This window comes from Anolis carolinensis, chromosome 6, assembly GCF_035594765.1.
Source record: "Anolis carolinensis isolate JA03-04 chromosome 6, rAnoCar3.1.pri, whole genome shotgun sequence".
Taxonomy (NCBI): domain Eukaryota; kingdom Metazoa; phylum Chordata; class Lepidosauria; order Squamata; family Dactyloidae; genus Anolis; species Anolis carolinensis.
The window spans coordinates 66,355,468-66,375,063 of record NC_085846.1 but is presented as its reverse complement, the minus strand read 5'-3'; the positions used below and the strand labels follow the sequence as shown (position 1 = coordinate 66,375,063).

General features: G+C 37.4%; 1 protein-coding gene across 6 annotated transcripts in view; it reads left to right on the top strand.

Moving 5' to 3' along the window:
• The window catches only part of ulk4 (unc-51 like kinase 4), a 266,746-nt gene that overhangs the window by 99,746 nt on the left and 147,404 nt on the right, over positions 1-19,596 (top strand). For all 6 annotated transcript variants that reach the window (XM_062984172.1, XM_062984171.1, XM_062984173.1 and 3 more), the window contains 4 exons: positions 3,084-3,135; positions 3,229-3,370; positions 5,375-5,467; positions 7,675-7,723. In XM_062984172.1, the coding sequence (XP_062840242.1) occupies positions 3,084-3,135; positions 3,229-3,370; positions 5,375-5,467; positions 7,675-7,723 (336 nt within the window). The remainder of the gene's footprint in view (positions 1-3,083; positions 3,136-3,228; positions 3,371-5,374; positions 5,468-7,674; positions 7,724-19,596) is intronic.

Genomic DNA, 19,596 nt, shown 5'->3' with positions numbered 1-19,596 from the left:
ACTAGATTATGAAAATAACTATTAGTACTTAAGCAACTGATAAATACTAGCTAAATGATAGCATCATACGTGTCTTTAGCATGTCATTCAAATAATTTTATTATATTGCATATAATGCACACTAAATAGTTGATTTTGGAATTAGAAATCTCAAAATATACTTCCTGTTTAGTCTATCACTATTCCCAACCTGTACTTCTATGGAGATAACAATAGTGAATATGCCTATCATTCGTACTTAGTTATAACTTTCTTCTTGCAACATACTAGGGTTAATTTACATAAAAACAGTATTTTAAAGAATTATAAGGGTATGCTGAGAACTAGATAATAAGCACATTCATTTCCTTGTTAAAATTGTACTTGCTATTCAAGAGATTGAAAATGAATGTTCGTACAAACATGTGGTTACTATATATCATATTTGGAACAAATTCTTTATTTTGTGTTTGGTTATAAATATATTTCTGTGTCATGCATAATAAATGAAAATGAAGACTGCAATTGCATTTTAGCAATATTTGTGATTTTTCTGGTTGTTGCCCCTATATTTAAACTTTCTTTCATACAGGGATCCATAATATCTTCTCCATGACTTTATTAGGTGTTAACAGTATGAATTGTAACAAAATATGTATAATTTTAGTTATCTGGAATACATTGTAGATGAATATAGCATTTTCCTTGCGTGACATATAAAGCATTCTAGCAACATTCTCATTTATGAGATATCTTCTAATTGGTAGTTGAGCATGACTTGAAATCTATGAATATATGTAACTTTCATTGCCCAAAGCAACTTGTTGCTTTCCTGCTAATTGAAACAAGATGGGTTCCAGATCAATCATTTTCATATAAAACTTTTTTACTAGATATATTATTCCCTGACTAGAAGTATGTAAGATTAATCCCAGAGGCTGGACTTGTTAATGTCAAAAGAGTTCCTGGTATTCACAAAAATCAGTTTTAAAGCTACATTAAATGGTGGACAATAGGAGAACAAAATGACTTATCGTATATTTTAAAGCTATAACAATGGCAATATAGTATTGCTTCTTTATGTTTACAACCATTTTGAGTTGATCTGCAAGTACTTGATTTTTATTTGCATATAGCTATACAATCAGTATCATTCAATTGCATTTAATGGTTGAGGCAGTTCCCTTTTTTGCACTAGAAGCACTGTGTTACATTCGTGGACATGGGAGAAGCCTCCAACAAGGATGGTAAAACATCAAAACATCCGGGCGTCCCCTGGGCAATGTCCTTGCAGACGGCCAATTCTCTCACACCTGAAGCAATTTGCAGTTTCTCAAGTCGCTCCTGACATAAAAAAAACAAACCCTGTCATTGTCAACATAAATTACTTGTTAACTAAGTATAAATTTAATGTGATGGAAGTAAATGTCAGTAGAGAGATATTTCAATAATGGCTTTCTTATACTTTTATGGCACAGTGCTGTATATCTTTGCCTTTGTAATTAGGTTGATTTTGTACTTAGGTCTGATTGAGTACACATTTTCTTTGTAACTGAATATGTGACTTCAATGAACTATTGTACAAGAATGGATCATAACCTTTTCCAGCTTCTCAAGTTTTGAGAAGACAATACTACCACCTCATTCTAAGGTTTAGGAGTATTTAAGAGGATAATCTCTACTTATTCAATTTATCAAATTGTTTTGGTGGAAAATTGAGATAAAGCTAATTCAGTTGATGAATGAATATATAGGCAGTCCCCGAGTTACGAACATCTGACTTATGTACAACTCATAGTTACGAAAGGGCCTCTTCCCTCCCTCCCTGCCATGAAATCTTAGCGCTGAGCTCCACCCCTTTTGCTTTTTTCTTCCTATTGATATCTCTCCAAAACTCTTTTCCTCTTTCTTCTTATAGATTTATTTATTTACAGCATTTATATTCCACCCTGAAGGGAACTCAGGATGGATCACAGAACACATATACGGCAAACATTAATTGGAATGGTCCACTGAAACAGAATTAGTAAAAAAAACCAAAAACTGCATGGCAAATTGGGTAGCAAATATCTGGAGACCAATTAAGCTAAATGAATGGGAACAAATGTGGAACAAAAAACAAAATATACTTATGCAATAGATTTAAAAGAGAATTGGTACAAAATGAAATGTTAATCTGTCCATATCCATAATCTCTATTGTTTTGTCTAACCATTGCTCTTTTGATGGGACTTCTTCTAGGTTCCAAAATCTAGCATAGACCATCCTTGCTGCAGTAGTCAAATGCACAAACAAAAAGTCTTTGTTTGTATCCAAGAAGTATTCTGGCTTAGTATGACAGACGAAGAAATTGACTTGGATATAAACAAAGACTTTTTATTTGTGCATTTGACTACTGCAGCAAGGATGGTCTATGCTAGATTTTGGAATCTAGAAGTCCCATCAAAAGAGCAATTGTTAGACAAAACAATGGAGATTATGGATATGGACAGATTAACATTTCTAATGAAGAGACATACAGATAGACCTATAACACCGACTGACTGGCGACCCTTTAAGGAATACTTGAAAATAAAGTAGAAAGAGGAAAAATAAACTATAAAAACTGAAGAAAAGGTCCCAGAAACAGACTGAAGTATAAGGGGCAAGGACATATAAAATGTAAACAAGAAATATAAAATATACTATCATATTGCAAAGAAGAATGGAAGCACAAAATTTCCCCCCACTTTTCCATGGGTTTTCCTGCCCACATCCCTATGCCCTCTACCCCCATCCCTTTTTCCAAAAGTTTATCCTACCCCTACCCCTTTTTATATACTTTTGAAAACACTTAATAAAAATTCTTTAAAAAAATAAATGTATTGGTTCTGTGATGTATTGATTTATTGTTCTACTACAAACCTGTTTCCTCCTCTTGAATGCATTTATTGCATTTTCAACTTTTTGTACTGTAGTACAATTAGCAGTTAAAGCCATATACTGTATTACTGCTGCCTGCTATTTTTTTAAATTCAGAAAAGATAGATTGCAATATACGGGAGTTGAGTTTTTAGTCTCGGATTAATATGAGCCAGAACTTTTCCATTTTTTTTCCTTTTCAGGTTATAGATCACATCCTGCCACCCTTAGTTTCTTTGGTCTCTAGTCAAAATGGTAAGTACATCGCCACATCAATTAAAATGCCCATTTTGCTTTAATTAAATGTCAGCGTGGTTACATACTTGGCACATTGATTTTTTTTTTTAGTGGAATGGAGACTCTTCAGTTTGCGGTTGCTCTCTGAAACCACATCACTGCTTGTTAGTCATGAGGTTATGGCTGAAGAGAAAGAGATTCTTAACTCAAGCAACAAACTTCTGTCTCTTGTTAGAGGCTCCTTGCTGCCTCAGTAAGTACAGAACAGTTTTTCTAATCAGAACTAATTCTATGACCAATCTGTTTTGACTGAACATTTTAAAACTGCAGTTGATTTAAATGGCAGAAGTCAGTCATAATTAATGGTGAGCAATAGCATACTTTGCCATATGTCTCGATTTAAGGGTTTCATGTTGGTTTTCATCATGTATATTGTAGAAACTATACAGCTGCAGCACAGACAAGTTTGCATTACAATTTTACAATCTGCCCAAGTCTCTCCAAAGAGAAACGAGCTACTCCTAGTTATCTGAGTGGAATACTTTGCTTTTCCAGATATGTATTTTGGTGGCTATACTCAGCTTGCTCACCCTTGGATTGAAATATATTGGACTTTTATTCAATGCTGGTTTATTCAATGCTACTGAGTTGGTTGCATTGTATCAACAGAGGGAGAAATAATAGGACTAAGAGAAAAACCTTTTGAGAAGGAACAGCATTGAAATAGGTGTCTATCCTAGAATAAGGGGAAAGCAAATGAGAAGTTGAAATTGTAGCTGAAACAGTTTTAGAAAAGGTATAACTTGCGTAATTTCTTTTACTGTACAGGATTATTTTATGTATAATTACTATGCAAGTAATGTGTCATAGCATCCCTTTAAAAATACAAATGGGTATGCTATTAGTCAGTATCTTTTTGAAAGAAATGTGGCTGTTGAAGAACTTCCTATCCTTATTTACTTGGAAGTAAACTTCAAGATGTTCAGCAGAAACTGCTTCCAATTAAAACTGAGAAAATATATTGCATCTAAGATGAATGAACATGGGAAAATGCACATCTATTACTAGAATTCAATGTAGTAGCAATTTGATGTGTTGTCGAAGACTTTCATAGCCAGAATTACTGGGGTGCTGTGAGTTTTCCAAGCTGTATGGCCATGTTACAGAAGCATTCTCTCCTGACGTTTCGCCCACATCTATGGCAGTCATCCTCAGAGGTTGTGAGGTCTGTTGGAAACCAGGCAAGTGGGATTTATATATCTGTGGAATGTTCAGGATGGAATAAAGAACTCTTGTCTGTTTGAGTCAAGTGTGAATGTTGCAATTGGCCAGCTTGATTGTCATTGAATATCCTTGCAGCTTCAAAGCCTGGCTTCTTCCTGCCTGGGGGAATCTTTTTTTAGCTGGCCCTGATTGTTTCCTTTCTGGAATTTCCCTGTTTTCTAAGTGTTGTTCCTTATTTACTGTCCTGATTTTAGAGTTTTTAATACTGATATCCATATTTTGTTCATTTTCATGGTTTCCTCCTTTCTTTTGAAATTGTCCACATACTTGTGGACTTCAGTGGCTTCTCTGTGTAGTCTGACATGGTGATTGTCAGAGTACATCAAACAGAAAAGAATCCTTTCTCCCATCTTGGATATTCCACAGATATATAAACCCCACTTGCCTAGTTTCCAACAGACCTCATAACCTCTGAGGATGCCTGGGTGAAATGTCAGGAGAGAATGCTTCTGGAATATGGCCATAAAGCCCGGAAAACTCACAGCAACCCAGTAGCAATTTAGTCAGAAAAAGCTTACGCTACCAGCTTGGTTTTTCTATTAGTCACTAAGATGTTAAAACATCCCTTTGCATGCATTTATTAGTAAAGTTTAATTTGCTTGATATTAAGGTGTACAATATAGAAATAGACAAATTCATATTTTGGAAAACACTACAGTTAGATTTATTTGAACATGATTTTTTGCACAAGCCAGGAACCTGCTCATGGATTAGCAGCTTGTTATTTCTTTACCACTCCTGAGGAATTAAAAAACCTGTGTACTATGGTGGGGCTAAGAGAGCAGAGATCATGACCAGGAAGGTATCATAATATTAGGGGAAAGATAAGGCCAGGGATTTTGAAAGTCATCATAAAATTCCTATATTGGATCTTTGACAGACAAGAAGCAAATCTAGGCATGTTATCAGGAGGGGGATTACTTAATCAATCAGGAAATAATGTATGTTTCACAATTTTTTCTCTTGGTTTCAGATTAGAAAACCTTTTAATTGCACCTAACCCAGTACCGGCTTATGCTCTGAAACTGCTTGTTGCCCTTACAGAGTACAGTCCTGCTTTTATAAGGTAAAACCACTATATTTTAGACCAAAGTCCAAAGATATTGACTCTATGATAAACTTCCAACAGAAAGTGACCATGGAGGTGCATCTAGTTTACCAGCTGTTAGGATTTCTGGGAGTTGAAGGCCAAAACATCTCGGGACCCACAGGTTTAGAACCACTAATATAACAACAACAATAACAACAACAACAACAACTTTATTTTTGTACCCTGCCTCCATCTCCCCGAAGGGACTGGGGGAGACTAACATGGGGCCAAGTCCAGGCAATTACAATAAAATAAAATAAAATAATACAAGATATGCATCATATAGAGATCCTAGGGTACTCTAGAGAACACATTTTTTATTTTTTTATTTACAACATTTTTTACCCCGCTTTTCTCACCCAAGGGAACTCAAGGCGGCTTACAAAACTGGCAAAATTCAATGTTAATAACAATACAATATAATAAAAACATAGTGCATATAAAACAATTGGACATTAGTCAAATAAAACAATGTACAAAGCTTAAGACATGTAGAGTGCTTAAACCTATTCATCCGGGAACCTTGTGCATCATCCTTAGTCCAGAGTATGTCGAGCCCAAACAGTTTATTCATTAAATGCTTACACACATAGCTATGTCTTTAGTTTCTTCCTAAAGCCCAAAAGAGATGGAGCCTGCCGGATGTCGCTAATCTGTGAATAATTGAAAGTCGAATCCACAAATGTGGAGGGGCTACTCTGTATTTGTGTGTGTGAGAGAAAATGTATTTATGTATGAATATAGTTGAAAGAGGTGGAGAGTCTCAGGATTGTTGAATTTTTGGCAAGTTCCAACATTGCATTATAGTCCTACTCCCCTTCTTTTATTAATATATTAAGGAGGTTGTGTTCACACTCTCTTTAACAGTCAGTGATTTCCTGCATGATTGCTGCTTTTTAAATAGACAGTCATAATACGCCTTTTTTTGAAGAGTTTTGTGCTTAAAATATTGTACTGATTTCAATTTATAGTTGGGCAGAAGTATTGAAAAGATCAAGAACAAGCTGGAAACATCCAGATCAAATGCCCATGTATTAAAAAGCCAAGCTACAAATGAGCACACCCTTAAGAACAGATGTTGGCATGTTTTCATTATTTGCTTTACTTAGCCATTACGGAGCTCTAATATGAAGGATAGGGACGTTTTAGCTTTTGGCCCACTTTGGGTTTAATTTAGGTCAGGAATTGCAAAACATAGGTCCCATTCATTTCAAAAAGGTGTGTATGTGTATCTGTGAGAGAATTCAAAAATGCTATAAATTTTAATCTTATGAAAATATAATAAAATGAATTTAAAAAACCCACAAAGCTCTCCAAGCCGGAGTCTTGATCCAGGTTGTGGGCCCTGTGTTGGTTATTCATAAGGAAAAAAAACAAAATTAAGTCAAACCAGCACTTGAAAGTGGCTTATGTGACAAACGTTACATGCACTTTAAATGGTTTTATGGTAGTTTGTGTAGCTCCTGTTATAAAGTTGCATGTTCTCTATTTGAAATCTGCTGGTTAATCACTTTTCAGACACACAGAATGTGATTCTAATGAGATTCTAATATAATTAAAAGTGTTAATGCAGAAAATGTAAAAGTAGTTAATGAAGCATACAAAAAAAGCTGCTTTAAAAGTGTGTGTTTTAATTTCAGCATATTCATTATAGCTTGCTAACACCAGTTCTTGTACTAACTATGTTCCCATTTGGAAGACTTAATCATATTCCTATACAATGGGTAATTCATATTTGTGGCTCCAGATCTACAATTTCCACCAAGCACATCATGTATTTAAAATGCTAACAATATGAATACGGACACACAGTAGCATCTGAGTGCATGTTGCCACCATTTAACAATATGGAATGTGATCATTTGCTTGTTCGGAATACCTGTGTGTGTGTGTGTGTGTGTGTGTGTGTGTGGAGGGGGTGTCTCATAACCAAATCACCACAGAATCAGAGGTGCCTCAATATTTGTCTTTTAAAATATTAATTTAATATTTTTGGATTAGTAAAGTTGACCAAGGAATTATTTCCAAAACAGTACTGTATGATGTTTAAATTACAATGGGATTTGATTCAACAAAGTTGTAGTCAAGAAATGTAGTTCTGGGCCACAGATTTTATCAACGAAGACTTTGTCCTACCGGTTCATATACAGCAGCTGAATTTGAAATATGTGTTTTCTTCACAGCCTGATTGAAGAGATGCATCTGGTTCCAACAATTTTTCAAGTTATCCTGGTAAGAATGTGTTTTATAGAAAGCTCTGTTCGATAATGTTTTTCATACTAGTCTTTGAACTAGTATATAAATGACTGGGAAGTATTATTGGACATTATTTGTTCTACTGTGTGCTAGATAACTGCTCTCCAGTTTCTAATATACCAACTTGATTGTTTTTTTTTAATTAGCAACACTTTATCAACTGGGATAAATATAAGGTTCTGTATTTAAACAAGAAAGATCAGATACAAAATGTCTCTGAGTGTTTCTGAACTTAAAGGGGAATTTGTTATCATCTCACTTTAGTGTGAAAAGAATTTTTTGGGGGGAGGGGGACTTCCAACACTTCATAGATTTGTTGTCGAAGGCTTTCATGGTCGGGATCACAGGGTTGTTGTATGTCTTTCGGGCTGTGTGGCCATGTTCCAGAAGTATTGTCTCCTGACGTTTTGCCCACATCTATGGCAGGCATCCTCAGAGGCTGTGAGGCATGGATAAACTAGGCAAGGAAGGTAAATATATATCTGTGGAGAGTCCAGGGTGTGACAAGAGTCCTTTGTCAGTTGGAAGCCAGCGCTAATGTTTCAGTTAATCACCCTAATTAGCATTGGAAAGGTTTGTCTCCTGCCTGGGGGGCATCCATTGTTCAGAGTCATTAGCCGTCCTTGGGACTCCTCTGCCCTCAGAGTGTTGCTTCCCATCTACTGTTCTGATTTTTGAGTTTTCTAATATTGGTAGCCAGATTTTGTTCATTTTCATGGTTTCCTCCTTTCTGTTGAAGTTGTCCACATGCTTGTGGATTTCAAGGGCTTCTCTGTGTAGTCTGACATGATAGTTGTTGGAGTGGTCAAGCATTTCTGTGTTCTCAAATAATATACTGTGTCCAGGTTGGTTCATCAAGTGCTCTGCTATGGCTGATTTCTCTGGTTGAGTGAGTCTGCAGTGCCTTTCATGTTCTTTGACTCGTGTTTGGGCGCTAAGTTTGGTGGTCCCTATGTAGACTTGTCCACAGCTGCATGGTATCCGGTAGACTCCTGCAGAAGAGAGAGGATCTCTCTTGTCTTTCGCTGACCGTAGCATTTGTTGGATTTTCTTTGTGGGTCTGTAGATAGTTTGTAGGTTGTGCTTCTTCATCAGTTTGCCTATGCGGTCAGTGGTTCCCTTGATGTATGGTGAGAACACCTTTCCTCTGGGTGGATCTTTGTCTTGACTCTCATGGCTTGTTCTTGGCCTTGCAGCTCTTCTGATGTCTGTGGTGGAGTATCCATTGGCCTGTAGAGCCCAGTTTAGGTAGTTTAGTTCACCTTGGAGGAGGTGAGGTTCGCAGATTCTTTGTGCACAGTCTGTCAGGGCTTTGATTGTGCTTCTTTTTTTACTTGGGTGATGGTTGGAGTTTTTTTCATAGATTCCCTTCATGCGATTTAAATCTGGTGTTAAATATGTTAACCAAGTCACCATTTGAACTATATTAACCGAATGGGATTTTTGAGAAATTCTACCTTTCTCTTATTGGTGCATATGGTAAACCCACACATTAATTGCTATAAAATGGCTTTATGATAAGTATCCATTTTTTATTTACAAACGCTGATATCAGTCATATATGGAGGAGATGATGCATGAGAAACAAAATTGGTTAGCCTGACGATCCTGTGTGAACCAGGCTTTAAGGCATTGGCTCTCAACCTGTGGGTCCCCAGGTGTTTTGGCCTACAACTCCCACAAATCCCAGCCAGTTTACCAGCTATTAGGATTCTGGGAGTTGAAGGCCAAAACGTTTCGGGACCCACAGGTTTAAAATCACTGCTTTAAGGTAACACAGAAATAATGGTTAGGAGCTACCATTATACAGGAAAAAAATTGGTTGATTTTGTAAAAGAATATTATAAAGTTCTTGAGCAATTATTGCTGATAGAGTAATTGTTTCTACAGGGATTAGAGCATAACATTTCTCGCATCAGCAGATTTCGTGACTAATTCATAGCGCCTTGCTTTAGCAGCAGATCTCATGGTAAATTCACTCTTTAATCGCCGTGAATTGGCTTTAATGTATATAGATTGTCAAAAGACTGGAATAGATGGAACGACAGGGGAAAATATTATGTTAATGTTAGTTTCCAGAAAAAAATGTAAGTCTTGTAGGCATTAATTTTTTCTACTTCATTAACTTCATTAAATTTCAGGTGCTTTGAGTGAGGACACTATTTGGAGCACGGTGGATATGTTTTTCTCAAAGTTCATCTTCTCTGCAGATAGAGGGGAAAGCATCACAGAAATAGTGGTGCTTTAAGCCCTGTCTTTAAACTCAGTTCTCTTCTGCAGATGGAGAGGAAAGCATCACAGAAATAGTGGCATCTCAAAGCCTGTCTTTAAACTCAGGTCTCCTCTGCAGACCGAGGGGAGGAATGGTATCTTAAGTAACTCTGATCCTTTTAATCCAGGTCGTAATGAAGGATATAATTACCAAAAATGATGGGAAGGGGGGGAATTCACACAAGTCTAATAGTAACTAAATATGTTGCTAAAATACATGTTGTAGAGTTTGAGTGTTGAACTATGACTCTGGAGGTAAATGGTAAAGGTTTTCCCCTGACGTTAAGTCCAGTCATGTCTGACTCTGGGGCTTGGTGCTCATCTCCATTTCTAAGCCGAAGAGCTGGCATTGTCCGTAGACACCTCCAAGGTCATGTGGCCGGCATGACTGCATGGAGCGCTGTTACCTTCCCACTGGAGCGGTACCTATTGATCTACTCACATTGGCATGTTTTCGAACTGCTAGGTTGGCAGAAGCTGGAGCAACAGCGAACGCTCACTCCGCTCCCTGGATTTGAACCTGGGACCTTTTGGTCTGCAAGTTCAGTAGCTCAGTGCTTTAACACACTTCGCCACCAGGGTTCCTTTGACTCTGGAGACCAGGGTTCAAATCCCCATTTGGCCATGAAACCCATTGGATGATCTTGGACAAGTCATACTCTCTCGTCCTCAGAAGAAATTAATGGCAAACCTCTTCTTCACTTCACTTCACTTCACTTCACTTCACTTCACTTCACTTCACTTCACTTTATTTCTTAATTAGTCGCTCTCCACCAGAGTGCTCCAAGCAACTTACAATTTAAAATATCATTCCACAATATAAAAACATTCAATATAAAAACATTCTTCTGAAGAAATTGTGTCAAGAAAATTCTATAAATAAACATAATAGGGCCCACCCCTGCATATAACATGTGTCACCACTGAAGCTATCAGTGCTTATGGGAACATACAAACTAAACATTGCTCCTAATGAGTGGGTGTAGAGATAAGCTGAGGGCAGGTGTTTGATGTCCAATGTTACCATGAAATCTAGGTTCTGTTTCAAGAATTATACTGATTCTTGTATTAAAATAATTAAATGTGTGGCTACATCCAAAGTTCTGGCAAAGGAACTATGCTCCCAAAATGTTTAGATGGAAATAATTTGCAACATGATTTATTCAGTTCTTGGGAGCAGAGCTTGGAAATCTCGCTAATTATTAAGAGAGCATAGTGTGCAGAACTTTCAAAATTGAAGTAACAAAACATACTGAACAAAAGAAATTTAATTGGAGGCTTTAGCTTTTGAAAAACAATTTAAAGATTAACTGACAATTTACTTCCTTAAAAATTTGCTTGAGTGTTCTGTTGTGAATATAGCTTTCTATTCCTTAAGCAACAAAAGTCTATTATGTCTTGGTCAGTACTCAGTAGTTCTGTTTCTTAAAAACTGTAAAATTACAACGAATTTCTCATTTCATGGATGCTAGGCAAAAGTTTGCTTTTTCTCTCGGGAAGTTGGAAGAGTGGTGATGAAAGTAGCTGGAATAATTACTCCAAAGTTAATTATATTTTCAAATTAAACTACGTCCTTGGGGGGTTTCTTTCAAATCTCTTAATTTAAAACTATGCTTATGAAAAGGTTGTAACAAGGTAGATTAAATGTTTTAAATGGAAAGTGCTTGCCTTCCCCATAAGTACCTTCATAGCCTGAATTTTCTTTTTATAATAATTTACTGGAATTATAGAATACAGAAGAAAAGTATGCAAAAATTCAATCTACTTGTCAACTACTTTCAAGTTGATTTTGACCTATGGCAACTCTATGAATGATATACGTCTACTTTATCCTATCCTCAACAGATCTGTTTACATCTTGCAAATTCATTTAATATATCCCTTTTTCCCTTCAGCCCTCCACTTTCCCATGCATTATTGCCTTTTCTGGAGATTCATCTCTCCTCATGATCTGGCCAGAGTACAACAGCCTGAGTTCAGCCAGCTTAGCTTCTGGAGACAGTGCAGCTCTAATCTGCTCTAGGACCTATAGCAGTGGTTTTCAACCTGTGGGTCCCCAATGGTTTTGGCCTACAACTCCCAGAAATACCAACCAGTTTACCAGCTCTTAGAATTTCTGAGAACCACTGACCTATAGTCAATAGGTGCATCTATTCATTTCTATTTGTAGCCGCTCACAGTATCTGCAGAACTTCTCTAGCAGCCCATCTCAGATGAATTAACTTACAGTAGAGTCTCACTTAGCCAACATTCTGGATTATCCAACGCATTTTTGTAGTCAATGTTTTCAATGCATTGTGATATTTTGGTACTAAATTTGTAAATACAGTAATTACTACGTAGCATTAATGTGTAATGAACTACTTTTTCTGTCAAATTTGTTGTATAACATGATGTTTTGGTGCTTAATTTGTAAAATCATAACCTATTTTGATGTTTAATAGGCTTTTCCTTAATCTCTCCTTATTATCCAACATATTTGCTTATCCAACATTCTGCCGGCCCGTTTATGTTGGATAAGTGAGACTCTACTGTACTTGCTATCAGCCTTTTTCACAGTCCAGCTTTCATCTATATATATATATATATAAAATGGTTATGAAATTTCGGCCTAGGACAAAACAACAAAACTACACATCCTAGAAACACTAAACTTGGCAGCACAACCCCTCATCCATGCCTCTAGCTTCATACAACAAAAAGAAAAGAAAAATAAAGTCCTAATTAGAGGGAGATGAATAATTGTTTTTTATCCAATTGCTGCCAGTTAGAAGGCTAAGCTCCGCCCACTTGGTCTCCTAGCAACCCACTCAGCCCAGGGGATAGGCAGAGTTAGGCCTCACTTAGGCCTCTTCCACACTGCCTATAAAATACAGATTATCTGATTTTAACTGGATTATATGGCAGTGTAGACTCAAGGCCCTTCCACACAGCTATATAACCCATTTATAATGGACTTAATGTAAGGTAAAACCTTTACCCTTTACCTTAACTGCCACCAATTCCTCAATACTTTATACCACCATACTTCGCCTCAGCAACGCGTGGCTGGGCACAGCTAGTATCATATATAGTAATGGGGAATACTATGGCATGGACCGTGCCAACTTTTATATTCAGTGATCTTGTCTACTTCCAAAATCCTAGTCCTCTGATGTCTTGACTGCAGTTTCCACTCTGAATAACAATTGAGCCCAGGTATGAAAAATTTCAAAATAGTAGTTCTTTTATTATATAATTTGTATCAGATTTTCTGAATGTGCAATGTCAACCACAACTGCAATATAACAAACCAAAAAAACCCACACAAGGAAATTCAAACCCAAAAATTCAAACCCCATTATTCAATTAAAAAAGACTTAAAAAAATTAAAAGCACAACTTGACTTCTCACCTTCAAGCAAAGGCAAGGGATATTCACTCCTGAAAAAGTTACCATGGGGAAAAGGTTTATCCAGTTAAGCTTTCTCACCAATACTTGTTTGCACAACAAGCCATTTTTTTTCAAAATTCTATTATCACAGGGACAGAAAGTGAGGTGAAATCTTCTGAACAGGGGCACAGACCTCAATTTGGTTCATTGGGGAAACAAGGATTGATAAAGCTTCAATGGAAACACCTTTTCCCCATGATAACTCTTTCCAGGAGTAAATTTCCATTCTTAGGGGTGGATTTCTCTCACTTCCTCTTGCCTTACCCCTCTTCTTAACTATGAGTCATTTGTAAATCAGATGTTTGTAACTTGAGAACTGCCTGCATATTGGTTTCACAGATATGGTGATTGAACTGTATGTCTAAGTATATATTGGAACGAGTATTTTGACTTTTCCTATGGCAGTAATTGTGATAAAGCTGGCCAACAGGGATGTCATGAATCCTGTTTACTTTGCTAAGTCTAGGACTAACTGAGTTAATTGTGACATCTTCAAAGGTTTGCACTGCATTTTGCAGTTTAAAAAGTCATAATTTCCAATTTGGAGACTATAGTTTTGACAACACCGGAGAATTACATAATTATTACTTCTACGGTGAGAACAGCAGGGGAATAGTAAATGTCATCCCATGTCCCCAGGCCGCACATGCCATGAAAAATACAGCATGGCCATGTAAACAGTTGCAACCAGTTTTGATATTGGATTGCTGTGAGTTTTCCGGGCTGTATGGCCATGTTCCAGAAACATTCTCTCCTAACCTTTCACCCACATCTATGGCAGGCATCCTCAGAGGTTGTGAGGTTTTGATACTGTTTACACAGGCCCAGAATCTGGATTTGTTCCCAAAGTTTGGGTAAACTCCCGAGCAACCCACAACTTTTTAAACTCAATTCAAGGCTGTGTTAAATGGCCTTGGTCCACATAAACTAGCTCTGCGTGTTATGATTCACCAGCCCGCCCGCCCCCCCCCCCCCCCCCCCACACACACTTTGGGGTTAAGCATTAGTGCAAATGTGCTCTTAGTGTGTTCTCAGACAACTCAGGTTTGTTGAATGGATAGACATATCAGTTTAAATCCAGTTAATTAACTAATTATAAACCTCTCAGTCTTATTACCCATTTTGTAATTGAATAACACATTGGATGATGTTTTCAGGTTAATGATGCTGTCATAATCTAAACATATTTCTTCATTATGCTTCTGTTAATTATCTTTATTTTTTAAGGCTGGTATAATCAAACTGGTATGCACCACTCTAAATACATTGACTCGAGCATTTGATAGTTGAGAGAGAGGATTTCATTTTGGAAAGGTCAGATATGTACCAGGTACCTATGTATTTGGTCAAATATGCCTGTGTTCACATATTAATTACTTTAGAGCAGGTTAATTTCTGTATTAAACCCACTACAATGAAAACAGTAGAAATGAATTATGGGTTCCACTGATTTTCTTTGAACCTTCCCTCGTTGATACAACTGGTGGATTATTTGAAACCTTCTGTACTTCTATATATGTTCTCCACTTGGCCCCATGTCACCAACACTCCCACTCAAGCCTTCTAAACTTTTACATCTGCCACCATCATTTGGAACTCATCTGAGTAGTTTCTTTTGGATTGTTTTTCAGCTTGAATTCCTTTGGTTTTCTTTGAATGTGAACATAGTTGCTCCTCTTTGCTCGTGATGTTTTGGCTTTGGTTCATTTCTTTTTGGGTTTTTGCTTATTTGTTTTGCAAGTGCACTTGGGGGCTTATGTCCACTATTGGTCCTTCAAGAGGTCCTTTTGCTCTGTGGATATGATCCCTGAAAAAGATGGCCATACAAAGTCCTTTAGTACCTCAGAGCAGAAGAGTACAAAATAAGGACTAGTTTGTACTATAAAGCATTCAACCTTAGACATATCATGTTAGTTCCTCAAGACTTAAGGCTCTCCTTAAACTGCAAACTTTGTGACTAAGGAACAGACTACTCTTTTTGACCTCTGTTGGGTCTCCTATCACCCTTTGCCCCCATGACTTTGTGCTCTACTTGGGTTCAGATTAATCTGTCAGAATTACCTTTAAGATGTCCCTGCAGGAATCAATGCCTAGACCTGAGAGGACCTTTCTTATCCTTAGTGCCATAGAGTCCTGTTTGCAGAAAGGCACTGTCACATCTCTTTTGGTTCTCCCTAAAAATAATTCCTTTGATTGTGGAAACAATCCCTGCCACAAATAGCATTCAGCTTGGTGGAGAGAGGCTGCAGCTAGATTGCTGAATGAGGAGAAATGGAAGATCTTATAGAAAGTTACAGAAAAAAATGCCTTATATAGGTTGAGCATCCCTTATATGGAAATCCAAAACCTGAAATGCTCCAATATTATGGGCAGCAGTGGCTGAGATAGTGAAACCTTTGCTTTCTCATGGTTCAATGTACACAAAGTTCATTTCATACACAAAATTATTAAAAACATCATATAAAATTATCTTCAGACTATGTGTATAAGGTATATATGGAATTTAAATGAACCTTATGTTTTGAGTTGAGTCCTATCTCAAAGATACCACATTATATACATATACTAGCTATGCCCGGCCACGCGTTACTGTGGCGTTGTCTGGTGGTGTTGGTGAGAAATTGTTGAGGTAGTGGTGGTATTGAATGTCTGTTGTATGGTTGTCTTTATGTTTAGTATGCATTTGGTTATTTGTGTACTGTGAAGGTGGTGAGGGTAGAGGGGGTCTATGTCCCTGGGTAGTATTGTATAGTATTTATACGTTGTCCATGTGTTGGGAATGCTTGGATTGTGTCCTGCTGCATAGTAGAAAGGGTTGGGCTGGATGGCCCTTAGGGGTCTCTCCAAACTCTTGTGCCTGTCCCCTGGGCTGAGTGTGTTGCTAGGAGACCAAGTGGGCGGAGCTTAGCCCTCTAACTGGCAGCAATTGGATAAAAACAATTATTCCTCTCCCTCTAATTAGGACTTTATTTTTCTTTTCTTTTTGTTGTATCAACCTAGAGCCATGGATGATGGATTGTGTTGTCAAATTTCGAGGTTGGTGGGCCTGTAGTTTTGTTGTTTTGTCCGCTGCCCTGATGCCATCACTCTTTTATATATATAGATGCAAATACAAGTACAGTAGAGTCTCACTTATCCAACATAAACGGGCCGGCAGAACGTTGGATAAGCGAATATGTTGGATAATAAGGAGAAAAAGCCTATTAAACATCAAAATAGGTTATGATTTTACAAATTAAGCACCAAAACATGTTATACAACAAATTTGACAGAAAAAGTAGTTCATTATACATTAATGCTATGTAGTAATTGCTGTATTTACGAATTTAGTACCAAAATATCACAATGCATTGAAAACATTGACTACAAAAATGCATTGGATAATCCAGAACGTTGGATAAGTGAAATTCTACTGTATTCCAAAATCGAAAACATTTCCAAGCATTTCGGATTAGGGCTACTCGATTTGTACTGCATCAAATCCTTGGTCAGTCTATTTGAGCAATGTCTACATCAGAGATAGGAAACCTCTTACCCTCCATATTTTATCGGACTACAACTTCCATCATTTCCCACCATTGGCTGTGTCTAAAAGTAATGGAAGTCACAGTCCAACAACTTTGGGGCTACAGTTGCAAATCATTGGTTTACACTGACTACCATCATCTACTTAGGAGTACATATATTGTATGTCTCTATTTGTATGTACGTATATATATATATATATATATATATATATAAAAATAAATTTATATTTCACCAAAAAAAAAAAGGAGTACATTGAGGACTTTTCTCTACCCTTTCTTCTATGCAATCACAAAAGCATTAGATGACAAGCTTATATCCAGTTTATATCCATACATTACCATCCTAGAACTTTTTTTGCAAGCAGGGTAAAAATGATTGAATTACAAAAGATTTCTTAAGCAATCAAGGGTTATTTTGCTGTTAGGCTACTTCATCTTCTTCTGTATTGCACAAGTTCCACATTTGTGTGCCTTGTGATAGGTTTCAGGCAGGGTGGGATTAAAATTCACCACACGTAGTTGTCGTTAGGACTCACATCTGGATGGCAATGCAACAGCATATTACTGAAAGCAAATAGTCTCGCAATTTTGATCGATAATAATAGAGTCTGAAAAAACACTGGAGGCATGAATAGGATTCCATTAATAACAAAAGAGGGAGAAAAAGATGTCTAGTGCAGTTGTTTAATGTCGAACTCTCCAGAGACTGAAGTGGGGATTATGCCTGCTGCCCTTCATATTCAACATAGGTCCAGAGGATGCTGATTGGGTGACTAGCATCTCCATAGCAAGCGTGCTCATACTCATGAATAAGAGTCTAATTATATCTTAATGATCTCTACTGCGAAAAGGAAAACAAAATCTTTGCCTCTGCAAATGGTTATCTTAGTATAGCCGCAAGACTGGAGAAATTTAAATTATCCATCTCTAATCTCAAGGGGGTACATTGTGAAAAATGGGGCTTGTTTATAGTTGAAAATTAAATGGCTGTAAAAGCGTGTTTCAATAGGTAATGGAGGAACCATAATAAAATAATTTTGTAAAAATGGAACTGAGAACGTGCTTAATGGAACAAGATTAGATTTAATTTTCATACTATCTCAATCATTAAGGTGCATTATCCTTCCTTACACCTAATTTGGACTATTTAGCAGAATTTCCAGAGTTAGGTTTATAACAGCTACCGAAACATACATTGTTAGGAAGTTAAAATGATAAATAATATAATATTGATATTTCCTCTTGGAAACTTTTTTGCCAGTCTTAAACTGAAGCCTTCGGTAAGTATAAATCGAATTGCTGCCATTATTGTAAGCCGCCCTCCGTCTCTTCGGGTGAGAAGGGCGGGATATAAATGTGAGAAATAAATAAATAAATAAATAAATAAATAAATCATTTGTTTGTATAAAGAACTGTTTATTATGGAAATAAATTCGATGGAATAGTACTGATGTTAGGACTTGCGGTAGTAATCAGACTCATCAAAGGAGATGGCGTCAATCATCAGCACAGTTCTGTTCACAAAATGGAAATGTCTCGCAATACTTCCAAAGTAGTCAAGGCAAATGATACTTTTCTTCTATCTCCTGTGCAGAAGCCAATTATTTCCATTGATTCTTTTCTTGTTTTATGGGTTTACACTTCACATTAAGTGTACAACTTTGAAAGAATAGTCATTTTGTTGCCAGTAATGATGTTATACTGTCTATGCTGCATTAGAAATCAGATTCTTTGGTATCAAGTATTCTTGCTAACTTGACCATGTGAGAGTTTAATAGTTTTGTTTGTTGTTTCTGTATGAAATAGGAATGCCTCAAAATGCTTCATGATTAGTATGATGATGGAAGTCTTTTGGATAATGCAAGAATGGTTAAATATTTGTGTTATTCATCAACTATGTTATTTTAAAAGAAAAGCTTTTTAAAGAAAAATGCAGATTAGAAGGTATGCTGGTTGTGCTCTTCTTCCTTGCTTCATGTTCAGAAAACCACCTAGTATAATTAAGAGCTCATGGCATGGGTTAGAGGCATGTTCCTTTCATAATTTCCAGAGCAGTGGGGCATGGCTCAGTTTCTTACCTTGAAGAGGATGGCAAGCTCTTCCCTATTGCTCATTCTGGCATGAGAGGCCCTTTTTAAAGGAAAACATATTTTAAAAGAATCCCAAATCAAATGTGCTTATGATGGGGGTGGAACATGAGAAAGCCCACCCTCAAAGACTTGTACAGTAGAGCCCCACTTATCCGAGCTCCGCTTATCCGACACTCCGTATTATCCGACGCGCCGCCAGAGGCTTGGTGGCGCATTGTATTCTCCCCGCACCTCGCTTACTCACCTTTGAGGAGCAGCCCGAGGAAGGGAGCGCTATTGAGCCGGAGGGAGCCAGAGAGGGAGGAGGAGGATGTGAAGAAGGAGGAGGCAGTGGAGAGGGAGGCAGCGGCAGCCATGGAAGAGGAAACTCTGGTAGGGGCCTGGGCCTTTTGAGAAACGCAGAGTGTGTCACTAAGCAGCGGCATGCCCCGCGCTTCCCTAAGCCGGGGCGCCTGCCGAAGGGAAGGGTTTCCTCCCTCCGGCAAGGGCCTGGGCCTTTTGAGAAGCGCGGAGCGTGTTGCTGAGCAGC